The 14,928-nt window shown below is 38.7% G+C and overlaps 1 protein-coding gene across 7 annotated transcripts in view; it reads left to right on the top strand.

The window, feature by feature from the left end:
- heph (polypyrimidine tract-binding protein 1 heph) overlaps positions 1 to 14,928 on the top strand; it is a 543,355-nt gene that overhangs the window by 267,908 nt on the left and 260,519 nt on the right. The window contains exon 4 of one of the 7 annotated variants that reach the window (XM_022061198.2): positions 2,780 to 2,951. The exons of 5 other annotated variants lie outside the window; for them this stretch is intronic. In XM_022061198.2, the coding sequence (XP_021916890.1) occupies positions 2,892 to 2,951 (60 nt within the window). In that variant the 5' untranslated portion in view covers positions 2,780 to 2,891. Of the gene's footprint in view, positions 1 to 2,779; positions 2,952 to 6,615; positions 6,783 to 14,928 lie in introns of those variants that run through there. One more of the 7 variants, XM_022061197.2, reaches the window with a different exon arrangement.

The raw sequence follows: 14,928 nt of genomic DNA on the forward strand, positions 1-14,928 counted from the left end.
GGGAGGGGGGGGCAGCATTGTATTCTACCTGTTTTGTATTCAGGTGCTAGCAATTCATATATATTTTTTTTCTACACGACAAGCTAGACTTTTCATATAAAAAAATCACGTCGTGAAAGATATGTCAGCTATAAAACTCCCTCGTGTTAAGGGAAGAAAATGACGAGCAAGGGGTTAAATCTATTGTATGGGATGAAATTAATTTTCTCCTAGTCTGGATTTGAAGTCACGGTACAAGGTGTCTGTACACGGGGCGCCGAAGCTATATGACACCTCCCGCTGATACACAGCGTTGGAATTCCAAGCCCTGGCTTAGTTCATCGCCTCCCTATTGCTTCAAATATTACATTTCCCATCGGACGCCTGCTGTGTCCTGACCTGTAGATTAATGCATCATGGGGGCTGTTATTAAATGCCCATAGGTGAGATAACACAATTGGCATAATCGAATTTGAAGAATTACCAGTGTATTTGTTTCCTGTGTTATTCGCTCTCGAAAGCCATGACCAGGTTCGAAAAGTTATATTTTATCTTTTTACCAGATCCTGTGGTCCATGTTCTTCGAGCCCGGGGGGGGGGGGGGGGGTATGTTTACGCGAGTGCTGTTTTAACCCTTTAAAACTAATGGTAAGTATTATGTTTCGCTTCCAGAATTATGGGTTTCGTATGATTCTCATAATAAGCTGAGATTAACCACTTGATCTTTTTTAATGGTGAGGAGCTGTGTTTTCTTTGCGGTACGGACTCAGTGTTTAAATATATTATACAGATGAGCGTAGGGTTCAAAGGGTTATTCCATACAAATAAAATGGTTACTGCATGGTTAGTAAAATGTATCGTTTTTAACTTTATATTTATTTAATCTAATAGCGTATATATGTGTATTATGTCTTATCCGTTGAGTACCTGGATCGTTTCTCGAGTTTATACACATCGGTAACGTATTTAAGTATAAGAGCATTTTTAATCCACGTTATTATGAGACTGTGGTTATGATATTTCAGACAGAAAAGTCCCTCAGAGAATGTTTCAATGTAGATTCTCGGGAAAGAATTTTCGTAACACCTTATAGTGCCTTCTTCAGGGTTGAACGATGATAAACGTAACATTGTCAGGGTTTATATCGGAGTAGGAGGTAATCTTGACTGTTAACGTCCTTTGTGGTCACGCACTCGTGATAGTTCTGGCCTGCAGGTGGTCTAACCTTGAGGCGCGTAATCTGCCGAATTTTATTCGTCAAATTGCCGGCCCTCTGGTTAGGCACTGGCTTCTATCCGCACAGAACCTGTTTCAGTTCCTGGTGACCTCATGTGAGATTCGTGGTTTTCTTCAAAGTCTTCGGGTTTTACTCGGTTAATCATCATTCCACAATTGCTCTGTTCTGGTCTTATCACCGCCCCACGACGTATACGATAGACCAGACCAAGACGCCAAGAAGTGGTCTTCGTCTCTGACCTCCCGCTTGGCTGGTCTTTAAGGGCAAGTTTGAGTAGGTTACCGATATGTGTGCTCTCTGGTGGAGAATTTCTGAACTCCACAAGGTCTTTTTTCCCCCCTCATCTCGTCTGTGAGTCTTTCCCTGTTCCTTTATTCTGTGATGGGTTTACATGATTTGCTCAGGTAACCGACTTGGCTGTTATTCATTAGGTTGAAGCGAAGTGGATCTCAGTATCCCTCTTGGTAGTGCATGTCGGTGTATTCTGAGTTTAAGCAATCGCTTGTTTATTTTTTATTCTGTATTTGATTTGAGCCGAGAGAAGATCCCCAATTATAGGAGGTTTAGCGTACAAGACATTTTATAAACCATGCATTCTTTAAAAAAAGAAAAAAATGCAAAACAAGATATTTTTTTTAATTCTCCATGCAATACGTATGAAATCCAGGGCATCTTGCCAGGAGAGCGTACCAGCAAAAAGGTAGATTTGCGTTGTTAGGATTCATACGCCCGGATGTAACTGTACCTCTATGTAAATAAGCATGAGGTATACACCCTTTTTGCAATGATGGAGACAGCAAATCTCCTCCGAAACGTTGGTAAACTTTTACTGGAAGACAATTTTATACTCGGAAGATTTCTGTCTTCTGTGTTGTTGCGCCGTGTAGTCTGGTAGATGTTTACCAACGTTTCTGAATTCATCGCCCTGATGATGGAGGCAGTATGACCTCCGAAACGTTGGTAAACTTTTACTGGAAGACAACTTTATACTCGGAAGATTTCTGTCTTCTGGGTTGTTGCGCCGTGTAGTCTGGTAGATGTTTACCAACGTTTCTGAATTCATCGCCCTGATGATGGAGGCAGTATGACCTCCGAAACGTTGGTAAACTTTTACTGGAAGACAACTTTATACTCGGAAGATTTCTGTCTTCTGGGTTGTTGCGCCGTGTAGTCTGGTAGATGTTTACCAACGTTTCTGAATTCATCGCCCTGATGATGGAGGCAGTATGACCTCCGAAACGTTGGTAAACTTTTACTGGAAGACAACTTTATACTCGGAAGATTTCTGTCTTCTGGGTTGTTGCGCCGTGTAGTATGGTAGATGTTTACCAACGTTTCTGAATTCATCGCCCTGATGATAGAGGCAGTATGACCTCTGAAACGTTGGTTAACATCGACCAGACTACTCAGCAACAACCCAGAAGACAGAAATCTTCATACTCGCCGCTGTGAAAACCCCAAATCTTACATAAATATTTAATTTGTTGCGTTTTAATTGAATTGTATCTCTTGTGGCCTTGCGATCTGTGTCCTTGAACCTGCCGTATTTTCTATCTGTTGCAGGTAAGGCTGATAAAGTGTTACATTAGCTTTCGTAAGCCAGTTCTACTGACGGTAATTGGTTTGTAGCTGAATAGCTCCGAAAAACGGTATCTATCGCTCGTGACGCTGTAATATGAAGAGACCCATGGACACTTTCTCGTACGTGGACAAGGACGAGGATTTTGACGTCGAGGTACGTAAAAAGAGTGACGCTCAGAACACCTTGTCCCTTGTGTCTGTTATGCTGTTACATTTCCAGGGCTCAGAGTATCAGACGCGTGATTTTTAAATATGTGAAATTGTCTTACCTGATGTTTTGTATATGTGTGAAATTTTCAGTTCTTATCTCTGAAGAAATTTGGATCTTTTGTTAGAGGAATTAACGTAAGAATTGTTGAGAATTAGGCGCATGGCTTGCGATCTTCAGCTAATATTTTTTTGGTATTAAATTCGTTAAGTTTGAGATGAACTGTTATTATTTTAATATTTTCCGTCAAATCACAATTTTTAATAAGATAATAAAATATTTAAAATATAATTTCACGTTCCGCTTATTAAAAATTGTGATTTGACGGAAAATATTAAAATATTAACCTAATTCACAATATGACGCAAATATACTACCTTATAAACTGTTATGTCCCCACACGACGTATCTGCTAGGTACCGGACTGTTTACTCGGGGATAAGGCTGACGGAGCATGAAGGTAACCAGTAACTTCTATCTCGTGTCGACGTACAGAGTATATGGAGCTGTAACCCCACTCCTCCATAAATCTGCTATCCATTACTTAAAACGTGAAGTTGGTACAGTCTTTGACGTTGATAAATAAAGCAGATTTGGAATTTTTTTTTGGTTTTAACAGGAATTAAGGTACTTTGCCTTTTGCCTTGTTTTTCCGACAAAAAAAATGTTTTAGTATTAGCATCGCCCATAGTAAACGGTTTTATAGACTCCTCGTAGAAGTATCGTTCCAGGGACGCGCTGGATATTATGTCTCAATTACGAGACATAATATTTTACACTTTTAAACGATAATTTTTATTACATTTGCGATACGAAGAGTAAGTCCTTATTGCCGACTCCATTTTGTAAGCCTCCTTCCTACACGCAGTATTACCAGAGCTTATTTAATAAATTAATAACACAGTACGTAAATTACTGCTTCAGAATGTGGGTGGAACGCCTAGCTTAAAAGTCTTACGTAATTATTGATAAGCCCGTTCATAAGGAAGAAGGGATCGTATTTTGTACCCATCGTAAAAAAATATTTTACGGTAGAATGAACAGATGCATGTTAACTGCTACAAGGCTATAGTATCTTTCTCGACGATACGTCGGATTTTAACAACCAACAACCCTGCAATTTGTATCTGTGGGCTTCGTATGATTCAAACTGTAAACAGCGATTAACCATTTGATCTTCGTAATGGTGAAGTGTGGTGTTTTCTTCGCGGTACGGTCTGGATTTTTAAAATATTATTTTCGATCTTCGTAATGGTGAAGTGTAGTGTTTTCTTCGCGGTACGGTCTGGATTTTTAAAATATTATTTTAGATCTTCGTAATGGTGAAGTGTGGTGTTTTCTTCGCGGTACGGTCTGGATTTTTAAAATATTACTTTCGATCTTCGTAATGGTGAAGTGTAGTGTTTTCTTCGCGGTACGGACTGGATACTTAAATAATATTTATACGAGCTTCGGCTTTAGAGAGTTCAGATCTATGTGTAATTTAATTAATAGTTTGTTTTTTTAATGGTCTTTCGTCGATGCTGGGACAGATAGAAGGAAGAATTCTTTGGAGAAACCAAGAAAGATCAGGCGCCATGTTGTGTGAAGCGTTTGGGGAGGTTTTTGTCCCAGAGTTCCACTCAGCGGTGTTAGGAAAATGGCCGAATTTTAAGGCCGTGGGAATTCGTAATTGTTGGTGCGTAATATTTTACTGTCTTTGTAGTGGGGCGAGACTGTGTCTGTGCGGCAACTAATGACCCCCCCCCCCCGTGTCCATCCCCCAGATCATACGAGTGAATATAGAGCAGCGGTGGAATAATATGTTTAAACCTGATCGTCCACGATTAGAAACCGGTGACTAACCTCCTGAGCTACAAGACCTCCCTCCTTTACAGGTGTTCTATTTATTCAGTTGTTTTTTTGTTCGTGTGTTTCGATTATTTTATTCAGTACCTGTACGCGCACTTGGGTTTTGCGTTTTGTGTCTTGACTGTGTTTATTTTGCCCTTCGCATGTCAAATTCAGGGCCCTCTTGCACTGATTATGCGCCGTGACTCTGTTCTCGAATTACACATGATATCCCCCCCCCAAATGTCCCAGTTTTAATTAATTTCAATTTTAAAACGCGTGCCAAATAGCTACATATTCATCGCTGTTCTATGTTTTTAAGTATACTTGAAATGAAAATGATCTTAAATGAAATTTGCAATTGACCCCCCTCCCCTTGTGGGGAAAAATAGATTAATGAAAAATATATCTTAATGTGATTGGTGAAAGTAGGAGGTTATGACCCCCCCCCCAACCCCAAAGTGATGGGCCCCTGAATTAACGTAAGTTTGAAAGGTTTTTTTTTGTAGACAGTCTGACGTTCTGATGTATGAACGTGTGTGTCCGGACACACCTAGGAAAATGCCACTGTAATGCTTGTGATGTTCAGACCCTTTGATCTACCGTTTCTGGCGAATGTATTTTTAAAAACAGCTGAGTGACGAAGTCGAGATGAGTTATTTTAGAAATTTCTGGCTGTCATGTAAGGTACACGGTGTAATCGTCGAATATTCAACATTTGAGATGTATAAAGGATGATCTGATATGTTTGAAATTTTTATTTAGCAACAAACAAACAAACAAACTGCGTACAGAATCGAAACTTTTTCTTTGTCAGCGGTACTTTATTTTGTGAAACTTTGCGTGAATTCCAAACCAGAATTGCACTTACGATGAACCGCCCCCTCACCCCCCCCAAAAAAAAAAAAAACATAACTTAGCGCTACATAAAATGTAGACTTGATTTCTGTAACTGTTTAGGGCGTTATCTGGTGTCACGTACATTTAATTAAAGTACAAGATGGTGTATGTCTTCGTCTGTTCTCCCTTTGAAGCCGAAGCTCGTCTACATATTTTTCATTAATTCAGTCCGTACCGCAAAGAAAACACCACACTTCAACATTACAATGATATGAAAATAATAGCTGTTTACTTGAGAATCGTACGTATAAACACAAAATGAAGACATTTGAATAAAAATCTTCTTGGATATTATCCATCGTCTAGACAATAAAATAAAATAAAATAAAATTCAAATGTATATCAAATCTAAAACTTCTTGACGATGGTGAAGAGTCAATTGAATAAAAATTATCTTGGATATTATCCATCGTCTAGTAAATATAAAACGTAAAACGACGTTTCGGAGATGGGACTCTATCTCCGTCTTCAGGTTCCTACACAGTTGGGCTCACTAGATAAGAGCTAATCCCTATCTCCGGACAAAGTGGGCCCAATTGTGTAGGAACCTGAAGACGGAGATAGAGTCCCATCTCCGAAACGTCGTTTTACGTTTTATATTTACTAGACGATGGATAATATCCAAGATAATTTTTATTCAATTGAAAATTCGAATGACTTATCACCATCGTCAAGAACTTTTAGATTTGATATACAAAATGAAGAGTTTTTAATATACTTTTTCATCGAAATCAGTGAAAGTGGACAATTTTTTCTGTATATGAACCCTTGCCTAGGTACGCGTGAAGTGAGTGGCAAATGATATTTTAGTACAAGCAAAGAATTTCGTCTAAGAAGATGATTCAGTTGTAATCATGGCTCGTGGATGAGCAATCGCCTCAGTCAGACGAATACCCCTGGGACCAGTGGTTGTTCCACGCGAGGAGGAACACGGATTTTCGTACATTGAGGTTAGGGTTGCAGTGTTACAGCAGAAATATGCCGCGTTACAGCACGACTGATTTGAGAAAATGCTACTATATTCACCGCGAGAGGATGAAGAGAAAGGTATTCATTAAATTGTTTACTTTGGGTTGCAACTGAGGAAGGTGATCATAGCTGAAGTCAAGTACGGTATGATCGTTTTTAGGTGGTTTTTGTTTTCTCAATGTTTTTACCGTAATTAATTAAAATACATTTTGTAGCTTAAATGCGTCATGTTTGTGTTGATTAAATATATATTTATTTTCACAGTCTATACACAAACGTTGTAATTAAATGATGTTAAAATTATATAATATTAAAACATTATGTAGTATAAAATATTATATTTTATACTACATAATGTTTTAATATTATATAATTTTAACATCATTTAATTACAACGTTTGTGTATAGACTGTGAAAATAAATATATATAAAATACATTTGTACTATAGCTTGAAAAGTTTCGGAACAAACACACCAAATCACTCCACACTTTTATTTTGGTATTTTTTTTATATAAGAACCTCGTTTTATGCAGATTTAATGGAATATGACTTAAGCCACTCTTGATCTGGTGAGTTTATTTTTTTGAGTCGAAGCTGATAAGTTTATTTAACGAAGTTACTGTAAATACTATTTAAAAATTTAAGACTTCTTTCTAAAAAGGGGTATGTTTGTAAAAATGGCCGAATCGTGTTGTTTATAAAATTCTTTTAATAGCAAAAATGTGTAACAGTATATTATACAAAAATTAATAAATTAAGAACGGGAAGTTTAATTCGGATTATGAATTGGAAGATGTTTGGAAGGGGTCGTAGTCTCTGGACGGAGGGTCGAACCCAGAGTCTACCGATAACGATACGGGAATGCTCAATACTTACGTCTTATAACAGGCATCGTTTCTCTTAAGAATTTGTTCTCCGTTGCTGATGAAGTTTCTTTTGTGGACGTCTTATTTAATCGATATCTGTCTACAAACGTAGCCCAATCGAATTGTAGGCGTATTAGACTCTAATGAACTTGTCTGTTCACTCAATATTAAATTATTGGCCACACACCGTCTCTTTATTATGAAATGTTTCGGTTATGCGAACTTCTGCGTAGTTCAAATTCAGAATTTACGTACGTCTTGATATATCATATTACATTTGTCAGTTTGATTTGACAAGTTTTGAAATGGGTAGCTCGTTTTGTGACCACTGCTAACCATCTGGAGCCGGGTGGTAACTATGTGTACCACCTACTTTAACAGTAATTAAGTCTACATTAGTGGGTTTCTTGTGATTCTTGGTATAAACAGCGATTATTTCCTCAGAGTTGAAGAGTTCATCTTTGTAATGTTGAAGAGTTGTGTTTTCTTTGAGGTACGGACCGAATTTTTTTAGTGTTTAGACGAGATTTGGCTTCAGAGAAGGGTTTTCCATCTGAATATTAGCTTCTGTCTTGTAACTTAATAGAGTCAGGGGTCACTGAGCTTATTGGTGCACCTGTGAATCAGTTAATCAGCCGATCAATAAACGTTGTTTAGCCGTGTAACCGCCAGTAAGATAAATAGTGACGTACCCCAAGGTAAAGACGAGTTTTGGGTTTATTTTGACACACCTGACGTGCGTGATATATTTGTGGCTTTGAATCTTGGCGTTTATTCATGAAAAGTGCCTGGCGGTACAACGCACGATGTCGTGATATAAACTGTCATCTCAAGCACCCGAAATCGCTTTGTTACGTAAATATGATGGTGAACCTCGTTTCGAGAACCGCGCTGTATTTATTTACGACTATTTTCCATTAGTCCAGACAATATAACGTCGAATGGGAGGAAGGTAGTTAATAATGAATGGGAAAGGATGCGGCAGGGAGAGGTCGTGGTATAATTTGAGGTACAGTACCGGAATTTACCTGAAAGGAATGAGGAAAACCACGAAGATCCTTAGGTCTCCGCTGGAATCCTTATTTTATCCTTTAGGGTTATAAACTTACAAATTTTATGATTTCGGAAAAATATTTGTTTCGCGTGTAATCGAATCCGCGTCGAAGGAGGGTTCACTGTGTTGTTTTACGTTTTTTAAATTAAAAATTTATTTTACTAATGAATCTTTTATACAAATTATATTCTTGAAAGTTTAAATATTTTTTCTGTCTCTCTATGTGTACTTGTAATAAATACTAACGTGAATGTTTATCTGGGTAAAAGTAAGGGTTTTAAGGGTTGGTTCTCTCTGAATTCATGTCATGTAGCTCTGGCTTTAAAAGTCCGCGCTGGGCGTGGTTCTTCATATGACGGTATATTAATTACATTGTTCCTTGTTATGGGTGTGGTACCATCGTTTTACACATTTCCAGTGTTACCTGCCCTCTCTGGCCTTCTGGAATTGTTCTGTGATGTGTTCTCCTTAAATTCTTTTGTGGCCGGTTTGTTACGAGATCTTCTTGTGTGGTTCCAGAAGCGTTTGAATTTCATATCGAGTGCCATTTCCGTCGTGGTTGTAAGTATGTACATATATATAGGACCTATGCATGTTTCGTGATTCAAAATGGTAAATGAGTTCAGATTTTGTTGGAATTTGCGTTCGTGAATTATTTTCTTTCCTGAAGCTCGCGGTCATTTAAAGTGACGTGTTAGGGGTTCGATTCCCCTGCCAGGGGCAAGTGGTCTCTTAAGACACCGCGTCAGAACCCACGTGTATACCCGTGACTTTGTCTCTGGGGGGGGGGGGGGTAAAAGCAGCCGGAGCGTCAAGCAGACCACTCTCCTACATCTAAAGCCTAGGCCAAACGTCTTAAGCCGAAGCTCGTCTAAATAATATTTAAGAATTCAGTCCGTACCTCAAAGAAAACACGTGGTTTATAGGAAAAATAATGCATTAACCAGTTGATCGTTGTAAGGTGAAGTGTTGTGTTTTATTTGAGGTGAGAACGGAATTTTTAAAATATTTTTTTTTAAATGAGCTACGGCTTCAGAGACTTGAGGATGTTATTAAAGTGGATATTTAAGAAATATGATGTGACGTTTATTGGATTAAGATTGGCTTAATGTGATCGTGATAAAAGCCTTTGCATGTAAGTTGGCAATTTTCCTGTTAGCTTTGCAATATCAACTGATGAGGTCATTTTACGCCGATTGGTGTTAACCCTTTGAAGCCGAAGATCGTCTGAATATTATTTATGAATTCAGTCCGTACCGCGAAGAAAACACTACACCTCACCATTACGAAAATCAGCTGGTTAACCCTTTGAAGCCGAAGCTCGTCTTCATAATATTTACGAATCCAGACCGTACCGCGAAGAAAACACTTCACTTAACCATTAGAAGTCGAATCAGGCGGTACCACATAAGATTTAACAAGAGAACACCCCGGTCAAAGCCTTAAGGGATACTAATGAAGATGTTTCCCGAGCTTTAAGTGATTGTGTGGTCGTCACATGCGACGTGACTTAAAATTTGCAAGATGTTGTGACTGTTATCCTGAAAATCGAACTATGACTATTATTCGCTTGGATATGAACAGTATTTTAGTTGATTTTGCAAACTGCCCCCTGCGTGTAGCAGGCGGTTGGATTTTAATCGTGTTTCCTGGCTCCGACAGGATCGGTTTAACTGCAAGGTTTGTTTGCCATTGGCAAAATACTGTGGAACAGAAACGAATGATGCTAAAATGTTTACATTGAAACAGTGGAGCTGTCCGTGGCAGTTGTATGAACTATGTGGTCCGTAATTGCTTTGATTATAATTTCACGAATAATTTAGTGGTATTATTTTATTTTAAAATATATTATTTATTCTTGAAACCTCCGTGACACAGGAGTCTTATTATTTCTAGTGTCGTTAGTGAAGTAATTTGGTCACATTTTGAACTTTGATGACATTGTATTTTAATTACCTTATTGTTGTTTTTATATGGCCCGTATTTCCTTAAGATGCATTTTAATATTATACTCCATTATATGTCTAGTTTAGAGTCTTATCTTCCCTTCGGGTTTTGTGTAAAATTTTGTTCGTATTTCTTGTTTCTCTCATGCGGATGTTCTGAACATGTTCTCAAGTTTCCACGAGTTAGCAGAAAATTTTTAATTAACAGTCATGCCTTAATGATGTGTTTTTATTTTCAAAGTGTCTGACTTTACCATTACTTGTTTAAAACAGGAAAGAATTTCCGTGAATTTTGCAGATTTTAATGTGTCATCGGTATTCATTGGGGCTGCTGTGTTTTTAAATATCGATGTTTCAGGATCTTTTCTTAATGCTAGACGTTTCGTGGCTACCACTGGTGAGACATTTACAGGGATAGACGGTGTGGCCCCCCTTTGGAATTATTTTCATACCAAATTTAATGAAAATCCGTCAGGTAGTTTAACAATTCTTAGGTGTCTTTGGTTTTAGTGCGCGTTGAATTTCGAAAAAAAAAAATAGGAAGGGACCAGAATAAAATTGCAATAGAGTTTGAGTCTTTACACTGCGTTCGTGCAGTTACTTCAGGTGGAAGCGGATTTTGGAATCCACCGCACGTAGGATTGCCTATTGATTTCTGTCCGGGACTTCCTCACTGTTAGGTTGAAGGGCCGGTAAGATAGCTCTTCGCGACGTCTACATGTTGATTTATGTGGAGTGCGCGAAGTCGGTTCCCTCTGCTTTAACGAACTTCGTTATCGTAAGGCATTCATCTTGGTTGGTCGCGAAATATTCGGGGTTGTGTGCCCCCCCACCCCCACCCCGGGTTGCAGAATGTGGTAAAAGTCTGTACAGTTTTAGTAGAATAAGAAACGACGAATGTCGTGAATGCAAATTGAAATGAAGTCGGCAGGTTCTCAAAAACGCACCGGGTTTCAGAGGATAAAAAATAATTTAGACATTTAACGCGAAAAGACAAGATACAGTATTTGAAAGTTGTGTTCTTTGGAGTGCATTGAAATTGTAGGTTAGGTTAGGTTCAGTTAGGTTAGGTTCAGTTAGGTTAGGTTAGGTTAGGTTGGTTTAGGTTACGTTAGGTGAGGTTTGGTTAGGTTAGGTTAGGTTAGTTTGGGTTGGGTTAGGTTTGGTTAGGTTTGGTTAGTTTAGGTTAGGTTAGTTTGGGTTAGGTTTGGTTAGGTTTGATTAGGTTTGATTAGGTTAGTTTGGGTTAGGTTAGGTTTGGTTAGTTTAGGTTAGGTTTGGTTAGTTTAGGTTAGGTTTGGTTAGTTTATGTTAGGTTTGGTTAGTTTAGGTTAGGTTTGGTTAGGTTAGTTTGGGTTAGGTTTGGTTAGGTTAGTTTGGGTTGGGTTAGGTTAGGTTAGGTTAGTTTAGGTTAGTATAGGTTAGGTTAGGTTAGGTTTGGTTTGGTTAGGTTTGGTTCGTTTAGGTTAGGTTATTTTATTCAAGCTTTGAGACACGTGATGTTAGGTTAGGTTGATAACCACAGATTACAGTAACAATCGCTATCACTCGAAAGAAATAGGGTATATATGGTCATTGTTGTGAGAAAAGAACGACTTAGATTTGCATTGTTGCAGTGGATTGTTTTAACAAAGGCACGGTCCTGATTATTGCGGCAATATGTTCCAAATGTTTACGTTTTGCAGCATGGAGGCTTCACCTCCGAGCCGTCAGTGAACCTATTTATCAGACTGGACGACGCAGTATCCCAGAAGACGGTCATCTTAATTCTCCCCGCCTCTGTTAGGAACTCGGTTTGGTTGTTGTAGAACTGGTATGGTAATCTTGCCTTGAGGGGGTGTCGCATGTTGGTGTCTTGTAATGAGAATTAGGAATTTTGGTAGTCGTGAATGTTTGTGGTACATGGTCCCCCCCCCCCCCCAATCAAAATTCAGTGTACAGTCTTGCCATTTTGTACGACGATAGGTCCTTTTATATCTGGAAATATTTTAACAGCTTTTTCTCTCATGAAAATCAAACAATTGCCTGAAATATTTAGGTTTATTAACAACTATTTCATTGCAACTTGATGAATAAAATGATTATTGTGATAAGGTTAAAGGTGAAATTGTCCCTTTGTTTAAACAAGTCGATTAAGACCCGATGTTTAAATGGAGATTAATTTTGTGGTTTATTTATATTACTAGGTGTGGTATGAGAATTGTGGAGTAAGAAAGAAAGATATTTTATAAAATTAATCGTCTCTGTGTGTGGTTTTACGTGTGTTGTGTACGTTTATTAACATTTGCTTTACAGAGATCGAAAGGGAGACAGGCTGAGAGGTCCGTACATTCGAAATATATAATTCGACGCTGCAGATGACGGAAAGATAAATGTCATATCGATTTGCCTCACAAATGGACCTGTTTCATGATTTTGACATTCCGGAAGTTTTTCATTTCTCGGAAGATAAATACTTTTTTATTCGATTACTTGTATCTCCGGGCCTTCCGGCGGGAACAGCTGCTGTTAAAACTATTCGTTGTTTCATTGCCTGGCAACTGACATTCCACTGTTTCAACCCCGTTTTTCAAGCGGTGTATTATTTAAAACACGGAGAGCGAAGAAGGAAAAATGTGTTCCATCAGGATTGGTTTTTTGTTACCGAAACTGCATTTTGATTATTTGTGGCGAATGCTGGATGCTTCATGTACGTGCGGTCTGCGTTATGGTAAAAGTCAAATTACTGCAAATGGCGCCCTGGTATAAAATGAAAAAAGGGGCGCGAAATGTCTCCTATACTCTGCCCCCCCCTTCACTTAGAGTAAATGTCCTTTACGAATTGGGGGTGTGTGTGTTATTTTGATATAATTGTGACGACTGTTCAACGTTTTATTATAGTTCTTTATGAACCAATATTCAACCCTTTTGAACCTGTCATCATAGAGATAGAGAGAGGAAATTGGAGGGGGAGAAGTGAGAGACACTTCGATATCTGGGGGGGGGGGGAAGAGCATCTTATAGCTAGAAGGTCCCCAGGCAATGCCCGCTCGTCCTTCTGTTAAGGATAAAGTAAGAGTGAAGGCGTTAGTGTGATGATTGGCATAAAAGACGGAATTTTGAAATTTTGTATTAGCGAAAGCTGAGGCTATTAATTTGGAAGTTTAATACATAATTTAGAAGTGCCTACTGTGAGGAGGGGGGGTAAATTTTGATTAATTTAAGTCGGGAGGGCTGCATGAGAAGCTTGCAGTGGCAACTTGGAACTTGGGAACCATCTCAGCATTTGCTTGAAGACAGAGGAAAACCAAGGAAAACCTGTGTCGAGATGGTTGAACCTGTCTCTCGTCTTAATCATATTTAAAAACGCAGTCCGTACCGCACAGAAAACGCGTTTACGTTACAAAGATCATTTGGTTGACGTTGTTTAAGGAAATAATCTCTGTCTGCTTTGAGAATCTTAACAAGTTTAAGGAAATACTAAAGACAAGTAATTTATGACTCTTTGACGTCTACAGCGATATATTGTGTTATGCTGCGTGCAAGAAGGTAATATGTAGAACAGAAAAACTTACAGGATCGTAGTAACGAATGCGAAATGACATATAGACCACGATACTTTAATTTTTTTTGGATTTGAAATAATTTTATGCGCGTGTAATTATTTATTTATTTTTTTTGGTTGGTTTCTGAGTGAAACGACTTGCGATGAGTGTAAGTACCAAGGTTACTTAAGCTTCTTGCTCGTCGGAATGTGAAGTACAATTACTCTGTCGCCTTGAATATCAGGCACGCAAGTTCCGGGAGTCCATGAACTTGACAGCTTTGGCCTTGAATGAAAATCCTAATCTGTATTCATGCTTCGTGTAATAAGGCTCACAGTCCATATATATATTTAAGATGGCTGTCGTCTGTGAAGTTTCGCCGTGCCGTCTACTAGTAGTTGACCGACGTTTCGGAGTTGATTACGGCCTACATCTTCAGGGCTAAAATCTAAAATGAATGTAACTAACAGAGTGCAAGCATACAGGATAAACCTGTGTAGGGTATTTTCTTCTACAGGTAAAAACCTCGCTTTGTACAACTCGCGCGTAGAACCACTTTTGTATACTCGCAGGACTGAAGTAATCGATTTTACCTTGCAGTTTTAATTGAAAACGAAAGTTACAGTTGAACAACATTTCGGAGCCAGTTCGCTTTATTGACGTGTTGTTATTTTTGGCGTTGCCATCTGCAGTCTGGCTTGTAACAGAGCGAAATCCGCCGGCCTATCGTCTGCTGTTTAACTGGCGTCTCTGCCGTCCGACGCATGTAATCTTGAAGCCAGGACGCACGTGTTGTGGTGGTAAAATCGGCGTCTTTTTTACGTTTTGGTAT

This window comes from Zootermopsis nevadensis, unplaced genomic scaffold (genome assembly GCF_977971745.1).
Source record: "Zootermopsis nevadensis isolate Lab colony 2312 unplaced genomic scaffold, Znev_1.0 Znev_ptg000031l, whole genome shotgun sequence".
NCBI classification, from domain to species: domain Eukaryota; kingdom Metazoa; phylum Arthropoda; class Insecta; order Blattodea; family Termopsidae; genus Zootermopsis; species Zootermopsis nevadensis.